This window comes from Dreissena polymorpha, chromosome 13 (assembly GCF_020536995.1).
Source record: "Dreissena polymorpha isolate Duluth1 chromosome 13, UMN_Dpol_1.0, whole genome shotgun sequence".
NCBI lineage: Eukaryota > Metazoa > Mollusca > Bivalvia > Myida > Dreissenidae > Dreissena > Dreissena polymorpha.
The window spans coordinates 31,347,148-31,373,877 of NC_068367.1; the positions used below are offsets into that span (position 1 = coordinate 31,347,148).

The 26,730-nt window shown below is 35.2% G+C and overlaps 1 protein-coding gene across 2 annotated transcripts in view; it reads right to left on the reverse strand.

Annotated features, from left to right (window-relative positions):
* Window positions 1-6,091: 6,091 nt before the first annotated feature.
* Window positions 6,092-26,730, reverse strand: part of LOC127855660 (GDP-fucose transporter 1-like) — a 33,336-nt gene continuing 12,697 nt past the window's right edge. The window contains exons 2-7 of one of the 2 annotated variants that reach the window (XM_052391402.1): window positions 25,982-26,042; window positions 19,304-19,444; window positions 14,080-14,196; window positions 11,728-11,836; window positions 7,786-8,276; window positions 6,092-6,165 (exon numbers count right to left, since the gene is read on the reverse strand). In XM_052391402.1, the coding sequence (XP_052247362.1) occupies window positions 6,148-6,165; window positions 7,786-8,276; window positions 11,728-11,836; window positions 14,080-14,196; window positions 19,304-19,444; window positions 25,982-26,042 (937 nt within the window). In that variant the 3' untranslated portion in view covers window positions 6,092-6,147. Of the gene's footprint in view, window positions 6,166-7,260; window positions 8,277-11,727; window positions 11,837-14,079; window positions 14,197-19,303; window positions 19,445-25,981; window positions 26,043-26,730 lie in introns of those variants that run through there. The other variant, XM_052391401.1, reaches the window with a different exon arrangement.

Below are 26,730 nucleotides of genomic sequence, written 5' to 3' on the forward strand. Positions count from 1 at the left end.
AGATTTTCTACTCTTTAAAATATCAGATCTGGTGGCCTATATAAGAAGCAAAACTAATGGTCTTGATAACTTAAAACAGGTAAACTCAATGATTATTTCTGAGAAGGTTTGTAACATCTACCTATGGGTTCAGATGGAGTTGTTATTCCAAGTTAACTGATGACAACTGATGACTCGAAACGACAGACTCCAGACAGCCACGGACCTCATTCTTTCATCATCAGCACTGCCTGTTCATGTGAGCTAACCACAACGACGCAAGTTTCCCTTTAGTAAAATATTTTATTTTTGTCCTTAAAATATACATATATAACAACCCACACTAAAACATGAAAACATGTAGCCCGATATGGTGTGACATAAAGGCAGATTTTAAGTCATTGAAATACAACACAATCCGCTTGCTGGTATAAATTAATTGGATGAAATTGTTTGACCTAGTTTTGTAAACAACATGTCATATCAACAAAGTAAACTAATACTAATTGTAAGTTTAATAACTAAACAAGAGTGCCAAACTGTCACAAGATACGCCCGTTTGAAGATTTTGGACAACTTGATAACTTTAGCATGACCCATATTTGAACTTGACCTACATATCATCTAGACACAACTTCTGACCAAATTTGGTGAAGATCAAATGAAAACTTCTTCGATTAGAGAGCGGACACCATGCTAAATGGCTGAAATGCACTAAGTGACCTCGTGATCTATTTTTTGACCCAGCATGACCCATATTTGAACTTGACCTAGGTATTGTCTAGACACAACCTCTTACCAAATTTGGTGAAGATTGGATGAAAACTACTTCAGTTAGAGAGCGGACACCATGCTAAATGCTTGAAACGCACTAAGTGACCCGGTGACCTAGCTTTTGACCCTGCATGACCCATATTCGAACTTGGCCTTGATATTGTCTAGATACAACTTCTGACCAAGTATGGTGATTATCAGATGAAAACTACTTCTATTACAGAGCGGACACCATGTTAAATGCTTGACATTCACTTAGTGACCCTGTGACCTAGTTTTTGACCCAACATGACCCATATATTGTCCAGATACAACTTCTGACCAAGTTTGGTGAAGATCGGATAAAAACAACTTCAAATAGAGACCGGAAACCATGCTAATTCTTGAAATGCAATAAGTGACCCTGTGACCTAGTTTTTGACCCGGCATAACCTAGATATTGTCTAGATAAAACTTCTGACCAAGTTTGGTGAAGATCGAATGAAAACTATTTGAATTAAAGAGCGGAAACTGCTGTAGACAATGCCCGCCCGGCGCCAAGGTGAAACTATAATACGTCCCTTTCTTTAAAACGGGCGTATAAAAAGTAACAGAATCCGTGTGTTGATTAATAATGGTTTAAATTAAAAAAGAGATGTGTTTGTCAGAAACACTATGCCACCTACTGCGTCGCTTTGATTTTTTTTTTCATTTGGCAGGTACAGATAATTATCTCCCTTAAAAGCTTTTTACTTCCCTTGGATTTGTTTTTTTGACCTTTGACCTTGAAGGGTGTCCCTGACCTTGACCTTTCACCACTCAAAATGTGCAGCTCCATGAGATACACATTCATGCCGAATATCAAGTTGCTATCTGAAGCGACATAGAAGTTATGAGCACTTTTCGAAACATAAACGCAAAGTGTGACGGACAAACGGACAGACAGACGGACTATCCGATCACTATGTGCCCACCTTCGGGGGCATAAGAATATATTATTAAATTCAAATGGTTTAAATACACAATGAAGGTTCTGAACATAATTGACTTTTTAAGTGAAAAAATTGTTTTAATTGTATATGTTCTTTTATAGTCAATATATATTTATTGTCACAAGTAGAAAGCATAATAACTTGAAATTTAACATATATTTTACAAACATAAGCATGTTTTTTGTATAATAATTAAATAACAAAGCGGGCTATCTTAATATGTGTGGTAACTTGTTTTGTTTTTTAAAGTTAAACAAACATATTTGTAATTTTTCTTTTATATCAAACAATATACAAAAATCCAACATTACTTGTTGATAAATCTTAGAAGTACCATAAGTACATGTAGCAGATGGATTTCATCTCAAACAAAAGACAATAACAGTAGCTTACATATTCAACTTTATAATGAATATTGATGCAAACAACTACAAACATGTATAATCACATTTTTTAAACCAATATAACCAATACAAAACAAAATATAGAAATTGTGTAAAAATATGATACAGGAAATATATTCGTTGTATATAAATACTTAATAATTGATTGTTAATTTGCGCTGTATTACCAAGCTAGAACATAAATACATCTGTATTACTATAATTTTGGATTTCATAAATAAATATTTGAAAATAGAACACTAGTATGATAGCCGGGAAAGATCCAGTGCAAAATATCAAGAACTGTCCAAATGAAGCATGTTAAGTACTTTAATTCTAACAAAGGAGCAAGTAAAATACTTCTGACTTATGGAATCTCATGCATTCAAGACTTTTACTGAAACTTAAAGGAATATAATGATTACAGGCCCTGCTCCTTTTTGGTTCCTTTCAGTCTCTCTCTGGGCTCTTCAAAGCGGAAATGTTCATCTCTTGAAATGTCTAAAGCATGTATTGAGGTTTGAACAGGAAACACTTGTACCTAATCAATGCATACATTATACATTAAGCAGAAACAACAATTCCACACTTAACTGTTTGTATTAGTTTTGAAAATTAAGAGTAAGAAATACTTGTAATCTTGAGTTGTTAATAAAGATGTAAACAACAGCTTACGATGTGCACAAATTTAAGCTATAGGGCATTGTTCTAGATCTTCCCCAATAACAAAGGCATACATAAGTAAAAGATGAACATATATAAACGTACAGAGAATGCATTAAAACATTTTTTTACTAATAGAAATGTGATTGTGATTTTCTAAAAGAGATCAACCAACTTTTGTTTAACTATTATTGTATGCAAATGATTAACATAAATTGCACAAAATGAAAATAAATTAACAATGAGTCATATAAACTGATCCCCCGAATGACATGTTTTGACATAGACTCATTCACTATATTTTATCCTGTAGAAATAGGAAAAGCCATAATTTACTTCAAACTTGTCACATGTAACATTCCGTTTTTACAATCATATATATAGAACTTTCAAGTTATTTTTTTTAGTGAGATACAAAAACAATAACACAATTTTGGGACTATATATTCTATAGTGGAAGAACAGAAAAAGGGCCTAAATCCAGTTAAAACACGCTGGAGCCTCAATTTCTTTTTAAACATTTACCTATAAATTAAGGTAATTCAACTGTGAATTTTCGAGAGATGAGTTCAAAATAAAAGCTTTAGAATGTGAAAAACAGACCGAGGGTAAACATTCTGTCAAAAATTGTCACAGTCAAAATTTCTGTGTTTAAGACCCTCTACACATGAAGGTCATTTAACTGTTAAAAGAGCTAGCGAATCCACTTGGGAGTTAAAGAAAAGTTGAAAAGACAAGCTTCAACACATAGGTATGGATGCATGGACAGACAGGACTGTCAAGTGCAATTATTAATGCCTCACAATATGTGGGGGCATAAAAAGAAACAAAACTGAATTGTATTAATTCTAAAAAGGTTAACATTGTGAGATTCTTTCAGAGGAAATAAGATTTCATTTCTGTTTCATTTCAAGCATTTATCACTATTAAAATACAAATAGTTCTCAGTACACAACAAAAACCCAATGCTAGTGTATTTTAACACATACCATGATTGTCAGAATTGAGTATCAGTCTAATTGTCAATTTTAGAAATGTCTTCTAATGTTCTTGCTAGTTTGATAGCTAAGCTATACATTATTACTTGCCAAATTTATCTACCAATTGCTATTAAATCGATGTTATAAATGTACTTACGCTATCAAAACTTATAAACTAACAAATTATATAAAATAATAAATAAAATTGCTGCATTTAATGCAGCCTTCTGAAACATGTGTTACAACCAAAACCCTAAAGCATCGAATGAGCCGGTCTTTGGGAATAGTTGACTTAATGCATGTTTGTAATTGTGGTCCCAGAATAGCCTGTGCAGTTTGCACAAGCAAATCAGGGTCGACACTTTCCACTCTTATTAATTTTTGTGAACATGAAGTTTCTTCAACACAAAAATCCATAATAAGTGGAAAGTGTTGCCCTGCTTGGCCTGTGCACACTAAACAGGATTATCTGGGATGATACTTTACATGCATTTAGCTCACTTTTGCAAGTGATGGGCTTATATTCAATGTTTGATAAATCTTAAATAATAATCAAATAACAACACAATTTTAAGAAATGATTGGTTGGTATCAATTAAAATAAGTTTCAGCAGACTGGACTTGTTCTTACGCCACTCCCGCACCGATGACTCGCCGACATTGAACTCACGCCCAGCAGCTCGATTACCGTGAGTCTCGGTATAAGCTAGAAGGCAAATTCCATTATATATTATAATGCTGAACCATAAATGTCTGGCTATATTAGAGCTGTGTTATAGGAAAATAGGTCTAACACCATATCCAGCAAGTGTTGCTCCAGACCACCATGAACAGTCTGGTCAGGAGCTACTCTGTATAGTCCGCCAAGGTTTTGTAGTCTCATAAAAGGACCAGGTATCTCCTTACTCGACTGCGTAGGCTGGTCTGGAGCTACGCTGGCACCTTTTTTGCTTATGACCCATTTTCTAATGATGTGACTCATTTTCTAGAGACATAGCTATTTACACTAAGCACCAAAAGCACTTCCCACTATACTGGGGTAACCAAAATTCACTTTTTGAATTGTTAAATATATATGACAACTGTTACTGATCAGCCTTTTAAACTATCAAAATAACAAATGCTTAGGTAAATGTCTGAAAAAAAAACCTTACATGACATGACCCTCCGCAGACACACACATTTTTACAGACCAACAAAAAATGATTTAAAAACAAATCTTCCATAATGACCTAAGGTTCTCAAAACACTTTCGACTTTTAATAAATCCATTTAATGTTGGTTTTTTAAGATTATCACTTCACAACACTCAACCTGAGTCAGGTCATGAATAATACCAAAGTACTGGTGTACTTAATATACACAAAAAGGCCAAAATGAAATGCTGGTACATTTAACTTTGAATAAATGAGGTGATCTCTGGGAAAATGGGGCTTACTGCATGTGCATGAAGTATCCTTCCAGTTAAGCCTGTGTAGTCCGCACAGATTTGTCAGGGACAATGTCTTCTGCTTGAAATGTATTTTTTGTTTGATGGAAGTCTGTTGTTGCAGACTGCACAGGCTTATCTGGGACGACACTTCAGGCACACGCATTAAGCCTGTTTTTTTCAATGGAGGTTTAATATATATTTTACATGATTATTAACGAAAATGAGATTCACTTCACCTGGTGATATTTGAACATTTGTAAAAATGTTATTATACATTTTAATAAATTTAAAAAGTGATATGTTATTCTAAGTTTTACATTTTAAATATTGTAAAAGCATAATTGTGTTATGTGTACCATTCTTAATCCAAGCAAAACTAATGCAGGTGTTTCATTAAGTTTGCAAGTATTGAGTATGATTGCATACGGTAGGAGTGAAAATGCAATTTTAATTTCTACTTAAGCTCCAAAAAGTAGTGCACGTGTGTTGAAAACCAGGCTTAATGCATGGTTGTAAAGTATATTCCCAGATAAGCCTGTGCATTTTGCACTTGTCAATCTTGGACAACATTTTCCGCCTGGATTTACATTTAGAAAAGACTTTTTACCACAGGTGTCGCTACTGATAAGCCTGGGAAATACTTGATGCACATGTGTTAAGCCTGGTTTTCCTAGAGTGGGGCTATATTATTGGTGTCAAAATAACAAGGAACATGCCTCCCAGGTCTCAATGAAACACCTGTGATGGTAGCTAAGTTCAAATATTGAGACTGCACAGGCTAGTCTTTGCTGACACTAAACGCAGATGCATTGAGCCATGTTTTCCCAGAGCGAGGCTCAAATAATCAGGTTTTTATGCCTGTCACAAAGAAGAGAGAATGACAGGTAGATGGCATGGCTTGCCACAGACCAGGCTAATGGCGACTAAATGCGCTGACTCTGATGATAATTTTGAAGAAATTTCCATCATGGTTTCTCTTTAACCTGTGTAACAAGAAAGATAATTAAATGTTGTATAAACATATTAAACACACAGCATCAGAATGTGACTATACTTATCAGGGTATGAACTAAAAGAATAGTCTTTATATTGCTTGATATCTGTCACATTACCATTATATGAAAGTGAGTAGCACACAGTTTATAATCCAACATCAGCATTTTTGAAAATCAATCCCTGCATGTACATTAAACATCTACTTATACCAGTATCTCACAAGATGCTGCATTCAATAAACAGTGAAAGCTTTGTCAGTATGATTCATTCATTGGTCCATTTGAATAAGTCTAAAAGTAGGTCGCATAATTGGTGACATATGGAACATGCTCTTTTGCATAACTTTACATGGAAGGACTGAGAGACAAACTAATGGACCGATTTAATGAAGATGTGATGTTCAAAATGCAAAATGACACCATTTGACTTGTTTGATATGTTCCAACAAAAAAACTCAAACTGAATATGCAAAAGTGACCTATACATTACGGATTATATAGGTTATGGTAAATATTATTAAGAAGTATTAAGACCAAATCGCATGAAAGAAACAACAATTTTGTATGGCACAAATAGAAAACACATTCAACTACTGGAGAGAATTCAATGCTACTCAAACATCTAAAGTTTCCAAGCAAACAAATTCAATTCCAGCATATTTTAAGATCCATACAAAAGCTGACACCTGGTTAATCTTAAGCCAAAAAGCATGAGTTGCCAGTCGTAAAGTTTTGTGTTAGTAATTGAGGAGACTGTTACATCCCAAACAAGTTGAACTATAATCAACATGCACAGCGTGGCAAACAGCAAGTGCTGGTAATGCATTGAGCATTATTCTGGAAACTGGGCTTAATGCATGTGTGTAGAATTTAATCCAATATTAGCCAGTGCAGTTACATTTTCCACTTTCATGTAATTTTTCGTTTAAATCATGTCATTTCTAAACAAAATTCCAGCAGACCACACAGGCTTATCTAGGCTGACACTTTACGCACATGCATTAAGCAACAATTTCCCAGGCAAGGCACCGTTTGTGTGACAGGGTTTCGTCAGGATCAAAATTTGCCATAACAACATTCATCTCAATTTAGCATATTTATATATTTTCTAAAGAAAACATTGAGACAAATATAAGTTTCTGTATCAAAATAGGTAAAGTTGTAGTAATTTGCTAATTACGCAACAGGCCATGTAAACCCTGTGTGATTAGAATGATACATGTAATCTAACAGCCTCCAAATTACAGCGTTTGCTTAGTTGATTAATATGATACATGGAGTCTACAATATAAGCAGAGCAAAAGCAAATAGATATTTTTAGGCAATATATCTTTCTGTTAAAATGTTCCACAGTAATATTAGTAAACAAATATAAATACATACAAAAATAACTCTTCACATAAATTTTGTCTGCATAGTAACAAATATATCACATGAATACCGCAATACAAATTTCCCACAAACTTAACTTTAAAAAATAAGGCCCCCAATTAAATCTATATCAACAATAGATCTTCAATTCAATCAAACCTGTCAAACTTTCTCATATCAAGGTTTGCTATCCCCACTTAACATTGCTTCTTTATCCCCTGACTCCAATTTACTTGCCAATTCAGACTGATGGGTGTGTGCCTTCTTCATCTCACGACGTTTGACCTCAGTGTAGGCAGCCGAGCCACCCAGCACAGTAACGTTGCCCAGCCACCACAACATTGACTTGACGTTATTGAAGTACAAACACGCGATCACCGTCTGGACGGCAGCTTTGGCGGTCCCTGATATATTGTGAGTCAACGGAGACGTGAACTGAATCTGAAGCCCTGTGACAGTCCCGATAGCGAAACCGAAAACACCACTTAGGGTCATGAAGAACCAGAACTTTAAGTCATATAACAACGGGAAATTATACACTTCCCTTCCTTCGCCAAATATCAGCATAATTGGCATGAAAAGAAAGGTGGCGTTGACATTATTGTACAGGGTTAACTGCCAGATGTTGTTGTCGACTATTGGTAATATTTTCTTAGTGTAGATTGCATTAAGGGCAACACAGGCGCTGGCAATCACTCCAAACATCACACCCTTTATTGACAGATCACCTGAAAAAAACAAATGCTCATTCTGCAAAAACAAGGCTTAATGCAAGTGTTGAACCAAATTTTCCTATTAAGTCCGCACAGGCTTATCTGGGATGACGCTTTCCAGTTGCACATAATTTTGTTTTTTCTAAACAAATCCAGTCTAAGCGGTAAGTGTCTGCACAGCTCGCACAGGCTAATCTGGGACGACACTTTATTAAACCCAATTTTCCCTGAGCAAGGCTCATATTTGGAGAAAAATGATAAACTGGCAAAAAATTAAAATTTATGGGCAGACCATTAAGAAATGCTGAATCCTGGTAGACCCAATGTTAAAAAGAGCACCGCCTTACGGGTGCAGACCGCTCATCTATTTTTCTTTTTAAAGGTGTAGAGACCTATCTCAATTTCAATCACAAAGGAGGGAGGGGTGGAGTGGAGAGGGGTGTATAGTGTGGGGGTGTTGTCATTTATAACATTATCTTTCAAAAATGCAAAAAAAATTGGGGGGGGGGGGAATTCTTGGGTGGGATGGTTGGACGGTATTTAAAAAAACAACAAGAGTGCCAAACTGTCACAAGATACGCCCGTTCAAAGGTTTCGGACACCATGCTCAATGCTTGAAATGCATGTAGTGACCTCGAGACCTAGTTATTGACCCGGCAGGACCCATATTATAACTTGACCTACATATCATTTAGATGTTACATCTGACAAAATTTGGTGAAGATCAGATGAAAACTACTTCAATTAGAAAGCGGACACCATGCTTAATGCTTGAAATGCACTATGTGACCTCGTGACCTCGTTTTTGATCGATATGACCCATATTCAAACTTGACCTACGTATCATCTAGACACAACTTCTGACCAAATCTGGTGAATATCAGATAAAAACTACTTCAATTAGAGAGCAAACACCATGCTAAATGCTTGAAATGCACTAAGTAATCGCACTAAGTAATCTCGTGACCTAGTTTTTGACCCGGCATGACCCATATTTGAACTTGACCTACATATCATCTAGACACAACTTCTAACCAAATTTGATGAAGATTGAGTGAAAACTACTTCAATCAGAGAGCGGACACTATGCTCAATCCTTGAAATGCACTAAGTGACCCAGTGACCTAGTTTTTGACCCGGCATGACCCATATTCAAACTTGACCTAGATATTGTCTAAACACAACTTCTGACCAAGTTTGGTGAAGATCGGATTAAAACTATTTGAATTAGAGAGCGGACACTGCTGTGGATGCCGCCCGCCCGCCAAGGGTGAAACTATAATATGCCCCTTTTTAAAAAACGGGCTATAACAATAAAAATGAATATTTGTGTTTTTTAACCATGTGTGAAAATAACAAGAGATGTGTTCGTCAGAAACACAATGCCCCCTATTGCGCTGCTTTGAAAAATGCTTTTTTTTTTTACCTTTGACTTTGAAGGATGACCTTGACCTTGAACTTCCGCCACTCAAAATGTGCAGCTTTATGAGAACGCCGCTTTGAAATATTTTTTTTTTGACCTTTGACCTTGAAGGAAGACTTTGACCTTGAACTTCCACCACTCAAAATGTGCAGCTTCATGAGATACACATGCATGCAAAATATCAAGTTGCTATCTTCAATATTAAACAAGGTATGACCAATGTTAAAGTTTTCGGACGGACAGACGCCATATATTTGACATTTAACCTTGAAGGATGACCTTCACCTTCACCTTTCACCACTCAAAATGTTCAGCTCCATGAAGGACACATGCATGCCAAATATCAAGTTGCTATCTTCAATATTGAAAAAGTTATGGCCAATGTTAAAGTTTTCGGACGGACAGACACCATAAATTTGACATTTGACCTTGAAGGATGACCTTGACCTTTCACCACTCAAAATGTGCAGCTCCATGAGATACACATGCATGCCAAATATCAAGTTGCTATCTTCAATAGTGAAAAAGTTATGACCAATGTTAAAGTTTTTTTTGGGACGGACAGACAGACTGACTAACATACTGACGGACAGTTCAACTGCTATATGCCACCCTACCGGGGGCATACAAATTATTTTTTTGGGGTGGGGGGTGGAGTATACTGTGAGGGTGTGGTGGTCATTTATGAGATGATCTTAAAAAAAATAAAAAAAATTGGGGGGGGGGGGTTGTTTTGTCAAAGTATCAATCAAATATTATCATAAATAAAGAAGTAATGGCAATTTTAGCAAAATTTTATAATTTGACCTTGAAGGTCATTCAAAGGTCAAGGTAAAATTTAACTTGCCAGGTACAGTACCCTCATGATAGAACGAAAGTATTTGAAGTTTGAAAGCAATAGCCTTGATACTTTAGAAGTACAGTGGATCCAAACACAAAATGTAACCATATATTCAAAGTTACTAAGTCAAAAAAGGGCCATAATTCCGTAAAAATGACAACCAGAGTTATGCAACTTGTCCTTTACTGTCCCCTTATGATAGTTTGCGAGTGTTCCAAGTCTGAAAGCAATTATATCTTTGATACTTTAGGGGTAAAGTGGACCAAAATACAAAACTTAACCAAATTTTCACGTATAAAGGGCCCATAACTCCGTCAAAATGCCAGTCAGAGTTACATAACTTTGCCTGCACAGTCCCCTTATGATAGTTAGTAAGTGTTGCAAGTATGAAAGCAATAGCTTTGATACTTCAGGAAAAAAGTGGACCTAAACACAAAACTTAACCAAATTTCCAATTTTCTAAGTATAAAAAGGGCATATAATTCTGTCAATTTTAAAAGCCAGTCAGAGTTACACAACTATGCCTGCACAGTCCCATTATGATAGTTAGTAAGTGTTGCAAGTATAAAAGCAATAGTTTTCATACTTAAGGAATAAAATGGACCTAAACACAAAACTTAACCAAAATTTTAAATTTTCTAAGTATAAAATGGGCATATAATTCTGTCAAAATGCAAGCCAGAGTTATCTAACTTTGCCTGCCCAGTCCCCTCATGATAGTATGTACCAAGTTTGAATGCAATAGCATTGATACTTTATGAGAAAAGTGGACCTAAACGCAACACTTAACCGGACGCCGACCCGATGACAATAGCTTTTTTTTTCTCAAAAAAATAGATGAGCTAAAAATAGTCCACTATATTCAGTAAATTTAAACAAAACCATGACAAAATATTCATTGTTCTAATGCAATATTCGGCCAGTGTAGCTCCATGTCAGACTGTGCATTTGTGCAGTGAGTTAGGAGCTACCTTGCCTGCTAATTAGACAAACAAACCTTGCGTGACCTTTAAGCAGACTGCCTCGTTACTAACCAGACTGCACCAATGCGCAGGAAGGGATGAAGCTATGCTTGCCGCAAATAGCATAAGACCCTTATTCGCATGATGTAGGCCATTGTATGAATTAAAAAGTTTAGCCAGAAAAGACTGCATCAAATAATATATCTGGGCAGCCTTTTAACCATCAAGAGCCCCCCATACCAGATGCCCCCTCCTGGTCTACACCCAGGAAGAAACCAGCGATGATCACACCACAGCAACCCAGGGCTGGCACTGAGGTAGACTGCTTCAGCATCAAGTAGGAAAACACCTGCAACATACATAGAAAACACTTGAAACATACTTAGAAAACACCTGAAACATACAAAGAATACACCTGAAACATACAACATACATATAACACACCTGAAACATACAAAGAAAACACCTGAAACATACAACATACATAGAAAAAACCCACAACTGCAACATACACTAAACAAGAGCACCGCCTTGCGGGTGCAGACCGCTCATCTATTTTTCTTTTTAAAGGTGAAGGGAACTATCTCAATACTTCAATCAAAAAAGATGGATGGGTGGGGTGGAGAGGGGTGTATAGTGTGGGGGTGTGGTCATTTATTACATTATCTTCCAAAAATAAGAAATAAAAATGCAAAAACAAAATAAAAATATTTTTATTTTATTTTGGAGGGGGGGATGGGATTCTTGGGTGGGATAGTTGGACGGTCTTTCAAATATAAAAAATAATAAAAATAAATATTTTTGTTTTTTAACCATGTTTCCAAAAAAAAAATGGGGGGGGGGGGTGGAGGGGTCGGGGGGGGTATAGTGTGAGGGTCTGGTCATTTATAAGATGACCTTTAAAAAAAAAAAAAGGTTCTTTTGAGGGGGGATTTGTCAAAGTATCAATGAAATCTGATCATAAATAACAAAGTCATGGCAATTTTTGCAAAAGTTAATTATTTGACCTTGAAAGTCAAGGTCATTCAAAAGTCAAGGTAAAATTCAACTTGCCAGGTACACTACCCTCATGATAGTATGAAAGTATTTGAAGTTTGAAAGCAATAGCCTTGATACTTTAGAAGTAAAGTGGATGTAAACACAAAATTTAACCATAACTTCAAAGTTTCTAAGTCAAAAAAGAGCCATAATTCCGTCAAAATGACAACCAGATTTATGCAACTTGTTCCGTACAGTCCCCTTATGATAGTTTGTGAGTGTTCCAAGTCTGAAAGCAATAGCTATGATACTTAAGGAGTAAAGCGGCCCAAAACACAAAACTCAACAAAATTTTCAATTTTCTAAGTATAAAGCGGCCACAATTCTGTCAAAATGCCAGTCAGAGTTACATAACTTTGCCTGCACAGTCCCCTTATGATAGTAAGTAATTGTCGCAAGTATGAAAGCAATAGCTTTGATAGTTTAGGAATAAAGTGGACCTCAACACAAAACTTAACCAAATTTTCAATTATCTAATTATAAAAAGGGCACACAATTCTGTCAAAATGCACGCCAGAGTTATCTTACTTTGCCTGCCCAGTCCCCTCAAGATAGTAAGTAAGTGCACCAAGTTTGAATGCAATAGCTTTGATGCTTTATGTGAAAAGTGGACCTAAACACAAAACTTAACCAAATTTTCAATTGTCTAAGTATAAAAAGGGCACATAATTCTGTCAAAATGCACGCCAGAGTTATCTAACTTTGCCTGCCCAGTCCCCTCATGATAGTTAGTAAGTGTACCAAGTTTGAATGCAATAGCTTTGATACTTTATCAGAAAAGTGGACCTAAACACAAAACTTAACCGGTTGCCGACGCTGAAGCCGACGCCAAGGTGATGACAATAGCTCATAATTTTTTTAAAAAAATAGATGAGCTAAAAAACCTACAAATAAGCAGCATTCTGGAAAAATGGGGCATAATGCATGTATGTCATGTCACACAGGCTAACCTGGGACAACACTTTTCACACATGCCTAAAGCCATGTTCTATGAGAGCAATGCTCATATTAATTATGGATATTTTTAATGAAATAGTTTTACAACTTTCCAGACAGATATTGAAATACCCAAGTAAACCTTTGTTCAATCACAGCTGTTAAGATTTTTTGGCCAACTTAAGCTATTATCCTCACTGCTAGTTATTTATACCTTTAAATACTGCTTTCACACAGAAATAGAGCCTTGACTAGGAATTAACCACAACAAAAAACAATGGCAGGGGAGGACATGAAACGGGGAAGGGGGACATCTTACGGGTAAAATTGCCCAGATATATGTTGAACATGGCCAGTTGTTGTGCTCTACTGAAAAACTTACAGTCCATTCAACAAATATTCCATAAGGCATGTTCCTTATTAACAATATTTTTATGCTTACACCAATTAATATTATGTTACTCTACAAAATCGTCAACTGCCAATAAAAAGCATGTTGAGATTGTCGTGTACAATGATTGCTTACCACATTTAACACTGTTGTGAGGACTGTAAAATCTGTTCTTACCACATTAAACTCCTTACCATAATGAAAACTATTGTAGAACATTTTCTTACCACATTGAACACTGTTGTGAGGGACCTGCCAACATTGTAGAAGGCCACGCCCACATTCTGCAGGCACAGGTTGTTGAAGGTGATCATGCACACGAAGACCACTGACAGCGGCAGGGTCTGAAAACAGCAGTGCACACTTACATTTCAATTGAGTCTGGCTCTGGGAAAACAGGGCTTAATGCATGTTCGTAAAGTGACAAACCAGATAGACCTCTCAGTCTGAACAGGCTAATCTGGGACAAAACTTTCCAACTACACTGTAATTTTGCTAAGAAGAGACTTCCTATAAACTGAAATTTCCATAAGAGCAGACCGCATAGGCTAATCAGGAATTACAGCTTATGCAGGACTTAAAGAATTTTTTCAGAGCCACTCGCCCTCCAGGGCGAGTAGTTCTGACAATCCACTCGCCCTTCACTTTAATCTCCTCATCCTGCATTAAAAAAAAAAAATATATCTATATTTATAGTTATGATCAACCAGAACCTTTTAACCTACGTAACATAGTGACACTAAATTGCAAACAAATTCACTACATTATCTGATGGATTTTATTTGCTTTCCTTACGTTTTCTACACCTGTTTCCTTTTCTCAATACTTTCCGCTTCTCATTTTGATGACCTTTCTTTCTGTTCCCTGTCTCCACCACCTTGCAGATATTTTAAAATAGAACCCTTTTCCATGCTGAGTTTTAATATTTCAGACGAACTTTTACTGAAAGACACGCTTGATTGACAAATGGTTACAATATGGTAAATTTTGGCTAAGGCTTCTGATCACGAATTATTCTGTTTATTAATAATTATTTTTCTGTTTATTTTTAATTAAATATAAGAAGTATGATAATTAACCAGTTATGTATTGTTTTTTTATTGATATTTACATTAAAATGAAATTTTATTCTTCACAGAATGACCAATATATTTAACTGTTTTTTTCACTTTTAATCAATTAGCTAAGAGCACTGACACCTACGAAAAGAGCGTAGCCGATTACGAGAATTATTTTTAATGTGCCTGTGACGTCATTTTTAATTGTCAAAACGAAAGTTAAGTTTCTTTGTGTACTAAATCTTGTTTTAGTTCGTTCGAAAAATTGTTCGCAATTTGTATCGATGTGGCAGGAGTTCTGGAACTGAATTTATATTTCTCAACTTGAAAAACAGCACTCGCCCGGTCAGTCGAGTATTTAACAAACTATACTCGCCCGACCGTCAACTTCACTCGCATATGCGAGCGGTCGAGTGGATTCTTCAAGGCCTGGCTTATGCACATACAGTAAGCCCAGTTTTCCAAGAACAATGCTCATTTGATGGCTGCTTTACAGGAAACTAAGTTAGGGTTGAATCAATATATAGGATCTTGCATGAGTGGTCGTTTTGTATTGAATTTATGAAACAAGTCATCTAAATAAAGATAAAAACGAGGCTTGCCGAGTTTTTATCTTTATTTAGATGACAAGTTTTATAAATTCAATACAAAATGACCACAAATCTAAGATTCTTTTTTAACATGACCAACAAATTTCTTTTTATTTTATGCTTTTTTCACCATTTATTCACATTGTAAAAGAGTTTAACTGAAGAAATTCGCTGGAATAATGACATAATTTAATCAAACAAGAGGGCAGAGGGCCTGAAAGGCCCAAAGTCGCTCACCTGAGATTCAAAGGAACTGACCTGTTCTGTGCAGCCCAAGATGTCATTAGAACAATATGTTCTTACCAACTTTCATGACTAGTGAAAAGCCTGGCAGCCATGTTTGTCAACAGACCAGAACCATTTTTATACACATCCAAGATATCATTTAAACAAATATACTGACAAAGTTTCATGAAGATCCAAAGTCCATATAAGAAAAAATGCCCCGCCCACTGGTGGCCATGTTTTTCAAGCAACTGGAACCACTTTCGAACTTGTCCAAAATATCATTGGGACAAATCTTCTGACCAAGTTTCATGATGATCTTACAATAAATATGGCTTCTAGAGTGTTAACAAGGTTAAAATATAGCTATATAAGGAAAAATGCCATGCCCCCTTGGCGGCCATGTTTTTCCACCAACCGGAACCATTTTCGAACGCTTCCAAGATATCATTGGGACGAATCATCTGACCAAGTTTCATGATGATCGGACAATAAATGTGGCCTCTAGAGTGTTAACAAGGTTTTACTAAAGCATGATATATAGCCATATTAGGAAAAATGCCCCGACCCTGTTGGCCATGTTTTTTAAGCAACTGAAACCATTTTCGAACTCATCCAAGATATCATTAGGACAAATCTTCTGACCAAGTTTCATGAAGATCAGAAAATAAATGTGGCCTCTAGAGTGTTAACAAGGTTTTACTATAGCCATATAAGGAAAAATGCCCCGCCCCCTGGCAGCCATGTATTTTAACCAACCAGCATCATTTTTGAACTCATCCAAGATATTATTGGGGTGAATCTTCTGACCAAGTTTCATGAAGATCGGACAATAAATGTGGCCTCTAGAGTGTTTACAAGGTTTTACTATAGCCATATAAGGAAAAATGCCCCGCCCCTTGGCAGGCATGTTTTTCAAGCAAACGTAACCATTTTCAAACTCATCCAAGATATCATTGAGACCAATCTTCCGATCAAATTTCATGAAGATTGGACAATAAATGTGGCCTCTAGATGGTTAACAAGGTTTTACTAAAGCATGATATATAGCCATATTAGGAAAAATGCCCCGACCCTGTTGGCCATGTTTTTTAAGCAACTGAAACCATTTTCGAACTCATCCAAGATATCATTAGGACAAATCTTCTGACCAAGTTTCATGAAGATCAGAAAATAAATGTGGCCTCTAGAGTGTTAACAAGGTTTTACTATAGCCATATAAGGAAAAATGCCCCGCCCCCTGGCAGCCATGTATTTTAACCAACCAGCATCATTTTTGAACTCATCCAAGATATTATTGGGGTGAATCTTCTGACCAAGTTTCATGAAGATCGGACAATAAATGTGGCCTCTAGAGTGTTTACAAGGTTTTACTATAGCCATATAAGGAAAAATGCCCCGCCCCTTGGCAGGCATGTTTTTCAAGCAAACGTAACCATTTTCAAACTCATCCAAGATATCATTGAGACCAATCTTCCGATCAAATTTCATGAAGATTGGACAATAAATGTGGCCTCTAGATGGTTAACAAGGTTTTACTATAGCCATTTAAGGAAAACTGCCCCGCCCTTGGAGGCCATGTTTTTTTCACCGATCTGGACCATTTTGACCTCGTCCGAGATATCAATAAAACCAATGTTTTGAGCAAGTTTCATGATGATTTGGAAAAAATTGTGACCTCTAAAGTGTTCACAAGGTTTCTCAATAGCCATATAAGGAATACTGCCCCGCCTGGCGGTCATGTTTTTCAACGGACCATTTTTGAACTCAACCAACATATCATTTAGACAAACATTTTGACAAAGTTACATGAAGATTGGGCATCAAATGTGACTTCTATAGTGTTCACAAGGTTTTTATTTTTTTTGACCTAGTGACCTAGTTTTTGACCCAGCATGACCCAGTTTCGAACTCAGTTAGGTTATCAATAGGACAAATGTTCTGACCAAATTTCATGAAGATCAGACAATAAATGTGGCCTCTAGAGTGTTCACAAGGCAAAATGTTGACGACGGACGACGCATGACAGACGACGCACAACGGACAAAAAGTGATCACAAAAGCTCACCATGAGCACGTTGAGCTAAAAAGGACATCATTTCACAGTAATAAAATTAGTGTAACAAGGGACAAAATTGTCACAAAACCAGGTTTTCATTGTGAAAAAAAAATCTGATAAAGGGAGAAAACTCAAACTGAACTTTTGAAATGAACAAACAAAATTAACCCCCTTTGTAAGTTTGTTTTTTAAAAAAATCTATTTTTAGTTGTGGCGACCTTGACATTGGAGATATTGACGTGATTCTTTCGTGCGACTCACCGTCCCATGATGGTGAACAAATGTGCCAAATGATTTTAAAATCTCACAATGAATGACATAGTTATGGCCAGGACAAGCTCATTTATGGCCATTTTTGACCTTTGAACTCAAAGTGTGACCTTGACCTTGGAGATATCGACGTAATTATTTCGCGCGACACACCGTCAAATGATGGTGAACAAATGTGCCAAATGATTTTAAAAATCTGACAATGAACGACATAGTTATGGCCCGGACAAGCTTGTTCCGCCCGCCAGCCAGCCCGCCAGCATTCGCCAATCTAATAACCAGTTTTTTCCTTTCGGAAAACCTGGTTAATAAAAACACCTGTGTAATAAACAGAATTGAGCATTACGTTATTTCACTTCTGGAGCGTAAGTCATGTTATAAACATTAATATTTTTGTGGAATTATTTATTTCGTCATACTAACAATGTTATGACTTTATTTTTCACTAGAAATGTATTACGGACACTGATGCCCACACAACATATGTTTGGGCACAGAACAATCCATGGTATATACTATCATTGAAATTCTTTTCTTTACAATCTTAAAAACAATGGAGTTCTTTAAAGTATGAGTGAGATTTACTCTGTTGTTAAATGGGAATTATATTCACACAAATGTGGAACTATTATTATGTTCTATAGAGGAAAAAACAAACAAAGGGCCATAATTCTTCCAAACCTTGATGCAGCCAACATTCCCTTTTTTAAGATCATCTACACATTAAGGTCATTAAATTGTGGAAGTTTAAGCAAGTTAAATAGGAGTTGAAAACACAAATGTTTCAGACTATATATTCTACAGTGGAAAAAGCATACAAGGACCATATTTCTTCCAAAACAGGATGCAGCCAAAATTCATTTCCATGCCATCATCTGCACATTAAGATCATTTAACAGTGAAAGTTTCAGCAAATAAAGATCTACCCAGTCATTAAAGAATGGTTGAAAACACAATCTTCAGGGGACTTTATTTTCTTTGATACAACAACAGTAGAATATACAAATGTTATGCTTGCAATTTCAAATATCAGACCATCTGTATTCAATATTAGTTATCAAGGAAATTCTTGTTTCATTACACATAATCAAGCATTTCTATACAAATCGATTAACAGTAAAACTGATGACAATATTAATATTTGCATTGCAAATGAATGTCTTTCTCTTTTAATATAAGACTGCCAAATGTTAAGTCATATTTGTCAATGCTCTTAAAAATTCAACAAAGCAGCATAAATAATACTCACCTCTCTACATAATTTTGGATCAACCCTCATACTTGGGAAGGATATATACCCAGGGAAGACCTTGGACAGAAAACTGAGCAGGAAGCAGAAGAGTACGGTTACAACGCACTGATACCAGGTTACAAACAGTGGGGCATCCAGCTGAAATCAATTATATAAATACAATCAAATACTAATAAATCATACATACATTTGAGCCAGAATCTGGGTAAATGGAGTTTCACACATGAGCTCTTTGTGTTGTCCCAGAAAAAGAGTGCCCAGGCTTATCATTGAAACACTTTGTGCACATGAACATTTAACCCGTTTTCCCAGAATAACTTAAGGCTCATTTGTAAAATAGTGGGATGGAAAAACTAGTTTAATATTTGATTGAATAATTGCCAATAAAATGATTGAAATACCATTCAAATAATCGCAAATTCATAAAACCCTTTAATTTTAGACTTGAAAAAACAAGTTTTAATAAATATCAACACAGATTTTTATCAAAAATTACAAAAACATTTATTTAATGTCCATATGGTCCATGTCCAATATACCGGTAAGACTTGGATACTCACTATATACAGCTCAGTGTCTCTAAACGCTCAAATGTTAGACAGGATTACGCAATAACATCAGAAGAAGTTAAACAATTACAGTTAATTGCTTATTGCAACAACTTCTTGTAAACTTATGATAACAGTACCACAACAATATTTTCAATGAGCCTTAGTTTGGGAAAACAGGGATAAATGTATGTGCATAATGTCCTCCTAAATTAGCCTGTGCAGTCTAATAAGGGGGGACACTTTCTGCTTTTATGATATTTTTGGTTTGAAGGAAGTCTCTTCTTAGTGAAAATCCGTTTAAAAGGAGAAAGTCATCTATGCAAAGGCTAATCTGGAAAGACATTCTACGCAAATGCATTAGCCCCTGTTGTCCCAGAGCAAGGCAAAAACACATGTGATAACAAATTTAGCAACTGAAGCTGATAATTTTTGCTCTATTAAAAAAAAGAGTTGATGTCAGCGTTTCCATCTGGATAAAATGTTTTGGGTAGTTACTTCCAACTTTATGAATAAAAGTTTTGTATCAAACCAATTATTCATGACTTTATTTATATAATATAATTGTGTATAAATAAATAACTGTGGCATATGCACTAATTTGAAACCTGTCTGTGTTCTATTGATATGCCTATTGAAATGTACATATTTTGTCAAACTGCAAACCATGAGGGAACAAGAGCTATGTTCGTGAAACACAATGCCCCCTACTGCACCACTTTAAAAACATATATTTGACCTTTGACCTTGAAGGATGACCTTGACCTTGACATTTCACCTTTTAAAATGTGCAGCTCCATGAGATACGCATGTATGCCAAATATCGAGTTGCTATCTTCAATATTGCAAAAATTGACCTTTGACCTTAACCTTTGACATTGACCTTTCACCACTCAAAATGTGCAGCTCCATGGGATATGCATGAATGCCAAATATCGAATTGCTATCTTCAATATTGCAAAATTTGACCTTTGACATTGACCTTAAAGGATGACCTTGACCTTCACCTTTCACCACTCAAAATGTGCAGCTCCATGAGATGCACATGCATGCCAAATATCAAGTTGCTATCTTCAATATTGAAAAAGTAACGGCCAAAGTTAAAGTTTTCGGACAAACAGACGCCATATATTTGACATCTGACCTTGAAGGATGATCTTGACCTTGACATTTCACCTTTCAAAATGTGCAACTCCATGAGATACACATGTATGCCAAATATCGAGTTGCTATCTTCAATTTTGCAAAATTTGACCTTTGACATTAACCTTTGACCTTGAAGGATGACCTTGACCTTTCACCACTCAAAATGTGCAGCTCCATTATATATGCATGAATGCCAAATATTGAGTTGCTATCTTTAATATTGCAAAATTTGACCTTTGACCTTGACCTTGAAGGATGACCTTCACCTTCACCTTTTACCACTCAAAATGTACAGCTCAATGAGATGCACATCATGCCAAATATCAAGTTTCTATCTTCAATATTGAAAAAGTTATGGCCAATGTAAAAGTTTTCGGACGGACAGATGCCATATATTTGACATTTGACCTTAAAGAATAACCTTGACCTTAACCTTTCACCACTCAAAATGTTCAGCTCCATGAGATACACATGCATGCCAAATATCATGTTGCTATCTTCAATATTGAAAAAGTTATGGCCAACATTAAAGTTTTCCGACGGACAGACGCCATATATTTGACATTTGACCTTGAAGGATAACCTTGACCTTCACCTTTCACCACTCAAAATGTGCAGCTCCGTTAGATGCTCATACATGCCAAACATCATGTTGCCATCTTCAGTATTGAACAAGTTATGGCCAATGTTAAAGTTTTCGGACGGCCAGACGCCATATATTTGACATTTGACCTTGAAGGATGACCTTGACCTTCACCTTTCACCACTCAAAATGTGCAGCTCTGTGAGATGCACATGCATGCCAAATATCAAGTTGCTACCTTCAATATTGAAAAAGTTATGGCCAAGGTTAACGTTTTCATACGGACGGACGCCAAATATTTGACATTTAACCTTCAAGGATGACCTTGACCATCACCTTCCACCACTGAAAATGTTCAGCTTTATGAGATACATATGCATGCCAAATATAAAGTTGCTATCTTTAATATTGAAAAAGTTATGGCCAATGTTAAAGTTTTTCGGACAGACGCCATATATTTGACATTTGACCTTGAACGATGACCTTGACCATCACCTTTCACCACTCAAAATGTGCAGCTCCCTGAGATGCACATGCATGGCAAATATCAAGTTGCTATCTTCAATATTGAAAAAGTTATGACCATTAAAGTTTTCAGACGGACGGACTGACTGACGGACAGTTCAACTGCTATATGCCACCCTACCGGGGGCATAACAAACTTTTTATATACATTAATAAAATGTTCAAAAGCCTCATATTAATTAACACATATGGATTAGGGTGAAGCATTTTAACTTTTGCTTAATATTTTGTCCAACCAAAACTTCCCTTCTCAAAATAAAATACACTTTTTAACAAAATACGCTTTAAAAAGTGTATTTTTTCTGCATTTTTACCGAAAAGTGTATTTTTTCTGCATTTTTTTCATAATTTAGTGCACTAAAGTGCATTTTTTCTGTATTTTCATTATCTTTAAGTGTATTTTACTGTACTTTAAGTGTATCTTCTGTAGACAAAGTGCATCTTTTTATGCAATAAGTGCATTTTTTCAATGAAGTGCATTTTTTGTGCATATTAGTGTATCTTATGATTTGCAAAAAAAATATTCTTTCTGTACGAGTGTAGTTTTAGTGCATCTTCATAAAAAAGAGCAACACTATAGCAAATAACTGAAGTTAAAGGACAGAGATATAGTGTTTAATAGGAGGATTGTACTGAATTCTTTTTTATCTTCACATAATGTTTATGGTCTTATTATTACAATTTGTCTGCTCATAAAATATGTGAATCAGTAGAGCAGCTTTTAAAGGGAAAAGTACAACTAAATCAGGCTGTGGGTAAATAATTAAAAATATTGAAAGTGTCAAAAAAATTATGTGGTCTTGCCAGAATCAATTATATCTTCACAACATAAAAAACAAGTATTTGAACTTTCTTACACTGATATTTAACCCCAATTCAATTAATGTCTACCACATTGACTATTAACATACATTTTAAAAGACAATTTAAATACTATTTATAATATTATATTTATTTCCTAACACCATTCAGTATTTTATATTGAAATATTCACAATTAAATATAATATGCTAAGTGTGCTGTGTATTATTCAATAAATATCAGATAAGATCAGGATCAGATAAGAGATCAATTAGCATCATAAACACTAATCCCTATCAGTGCTCCATCTAGCCAAAACAAAGGGGTGTTTATAGAATTTTGATTGGTTCTGGGACCATCTATTTGAAAACAAACCACTTTTGATTGGTTGGAGCACAGCAAGTTATTTGGAGCACAGGAAGTTATTGTTGTAAACAATTTGGTTTCAGCAACTTAAATAGAGCTAAATTTTTAGGTATAATTCAGCAACATTAATTCTAGTGTCAAATGTCTTGAAATTCTTTCAGCACATGAACTATTGTGTGATGAAAACAATGTGTATTTACTACAATGTGTAAATCAACAATAAGTTTGTTGCAAAGAAGATTCAAAGTGGGTGGTTAAAGTGATCAACAACTGCCGTTTTTGTTTTTTTGGAATGCTGAAGAACAGCTGTAACAGGTTTGTATTTTCATTTCTGCATCTCTTTTTAATTAAATTAATTATGATCATTATCATATTTATGTTTTGTCACTGGGAAATGTAACTGGATGAGTAAATGTAAAGCAATTTTAAGGAAAAAAACACCATTTGAATTATTATGGCTGTATTTTATGGTTATTGTCATCTTAAAATTTATTTATACCTATTTCTTGTCATTAATGAACAGATTTCTTTCCCCCATATTTAATCAGAACTTTAATATTTTATATTTGAAGGTTAAACCCCAAGGTGAAATTTACATTGATCGGAAGATCCATTGGACAGAATGTGCATCATCGCCTGCCAAAAATGGGAGCAAAAAGGGGACTACCTGATGTATGGACATGTATACCAGGCCAACTTGAGGGGAACAGGAGTGGGAAACCGTGCCCTGTAGCTTGTCCTTGACCAAGAAAAGATGGATTTGTTGAGAGGTAAAACTATATAATAAAGGTTATTGCAATTCAAAGAAGTCACACTTCCGACCAGTCATCACAGCCAAAGGAGACCACATATATTAGTACATTTATTAACAGGATTTCCTATCAAACGTAATTTCTTTAAATTATTTATGAAAAGAGTTAAGTCACATGTGATCACGAGATTAAAATTGCAAAAATAAACAAACAAAAACAACAAGCCAACAAACTTGTTTTGATTTAAATTTATGATATTTATAGCAACTGTTGAACAAGATTACCATAACAGCAATATTTAACACTTACATTATAAAATATCTTTCAGGACCTGATCTCAAATGAGATCATGCACGAGAAGCGCCTCGCAGACCATGACCTGATCAGCTGGTGAAGTGCTCTATAAAGGGTTGTTTATGAATGCATTCTTTGTAAGGAACAGTGTATAACAACAAATATAGTGACAGGGGCTAAGCTGCTAAATATTGTCAGCATGTATGCAGTGATTTTCTTTGGAAATTCAAAACAACCTGTACGTACTGGCTCTCAGAAGGGCATGTTTTAGCGCAATAATGAACAAAAAAAGGAAGATCTTAAAAATAAGGTATAGATTTATATAAATTTCATGAATACTGTTCATTTGTCATATATTAGGATCCAGAATATGATTGAATTAAATGTGCTGCTTTTGTCCATATTAAAAAGGGATTTGGAATTAATGTAATATATAAAAATCTAGTAAATGATAGGGAAAACATTTCAGCTTAAGGAGGGGAAATCTTTAATATTTTTGAAGTGGAAACCACCTGTATTTGGCTGTTAATCAGTTACCGATAATCAGAGGGGAGAAAAATCACTGGTATGAGCTTGATATTTTCAATTGTTAATTCCAGATAGGCAATAGCCCGTTTGAATCCTCTCTTTTATGTAGATATGTAACATTTGTTTTTGTTTTTTAAGGTTTAACATTCCAATAAAAGTGTGTATTTATCTATTGAATTGTACTTTTTGTTTTTTATGTATGTGTTTACACTAACCTTTCATTTAAAGAATGAATGCTGACTTCAAAATGCTGGGATTTTTTTTAAATTTGGTTAATTTTTAAGCATATTAATTTGAAGTGATGAAAAGTACACTTGAGCGTATAATGCGCTTAAAAAATTCACTTCCAACACTTCAAAAAGTGTATCATTTGTATGACTGAAAATGCACTCAAGTGTATTAATGCGCTTAAAAATTCACTTTTAATACTGTAAGGTGTATTATTTGTATGACCGGGAATGCACTCAAGTGTATTAATGCGCTTAAAAAAATTCACTTTCAATTTTGTAAGGTGTATTATTTGTATCAGTGGAAATGCACTCAAGTGTATTAATGCGCTTACAAAAATTCACTTTGAATACTCAATGAAGTGTATTATTTGTATGACTGGAAATGCACTCAAGTGTATTAATGCGCTTAAATAATTTGCTTTTAATTCTGTAATGTGTATTATTTGAATGACTGGAAATGCACTCAAGTGTATTAATGCGCTTTAAAAAATTTACTTTGACCATGAAGTGTATTATTTGTATGTCTTAAAATACACTCAAGTGTATAAATGCACTTAAAAATAAACTTAAGCGCACTTATTATCATAATAAACGCACTTAAGTGTATTATTTCGTGGAAAAAAAATACACTTAAATGTATAAACACACTAGTAAAAAGTGTTTTTTTTAACAGATTAAAATGCACTTGTTAAGCAAAAAATACGGTGCCAATAACATGCGCATTAAATGCGCATTTAATGTGCATTTAATGCGCATTAAATGCGCATTTAGTGCACTTTTTCGAGAAGGGTTAGTTACAAACAAAAAAATTTAAGAGTTTGTTTATGCTTCGTGTTTAGTTAGTATTATCTTCCGTTTTAAGACTGAAAACATTTAAATTAGGGATTAAATAATAAGTTTACCTTGAGATCTTTGCTGCTCAACAGGTACTTATTCAAGAAGACCATAGAAATAGAAATAAACCTGAAATACAAACATAGAACATAAGTAAAGGAATACATATGAGATGCTTGTAATAATATTGAGCTGGCCAGAGTAAATTTCTCCGCTTTGAAAGTATAACGTACATTTTCTGTCAGTCACCTGATAAAATAACACAAAGATACATCTTAAGCTAAATAACAGTAGTAGATACACATAAACAATACAGAAAAATACCTCTATCTAAATTCAAGTTATAGAGTGAAACTGTTTTTCTATTTTTAGAATCAGTGACCTTGATCCAACTGGTTCCAAACTATATCCTTTGCTATATCAGAAGGAAGCTTACCTACACACATAATTTAAGCAGCATACATGTATTGCCATTGTGAGATAAGTTATTTAGGGCAAACTTTTTATCTATGTTTAACATCAGCAACATTTACCTCAACACAAATGGCCCCAAATGCAACCCCATGCTAGGCCTGGGTGTCAGTTAGATATAGGAGCTGGTGCATGCAAACATTTATCTAAATTTTCAAAGAACTGCTTTATTGCTGGTCAGATTTTTGGGCCTTTTTTGATGGCCTCGCATGAAAATATTAAAGACAGGGTAGATGTTTCAAATGAATATCTGAAGAATTGGGAACAAGAAACCGTCGGAGACGGGTGATGCTCCCCATAGGTTTTTTTTTGTCACAATATTGCACTATATATCCAGATAAAAGGA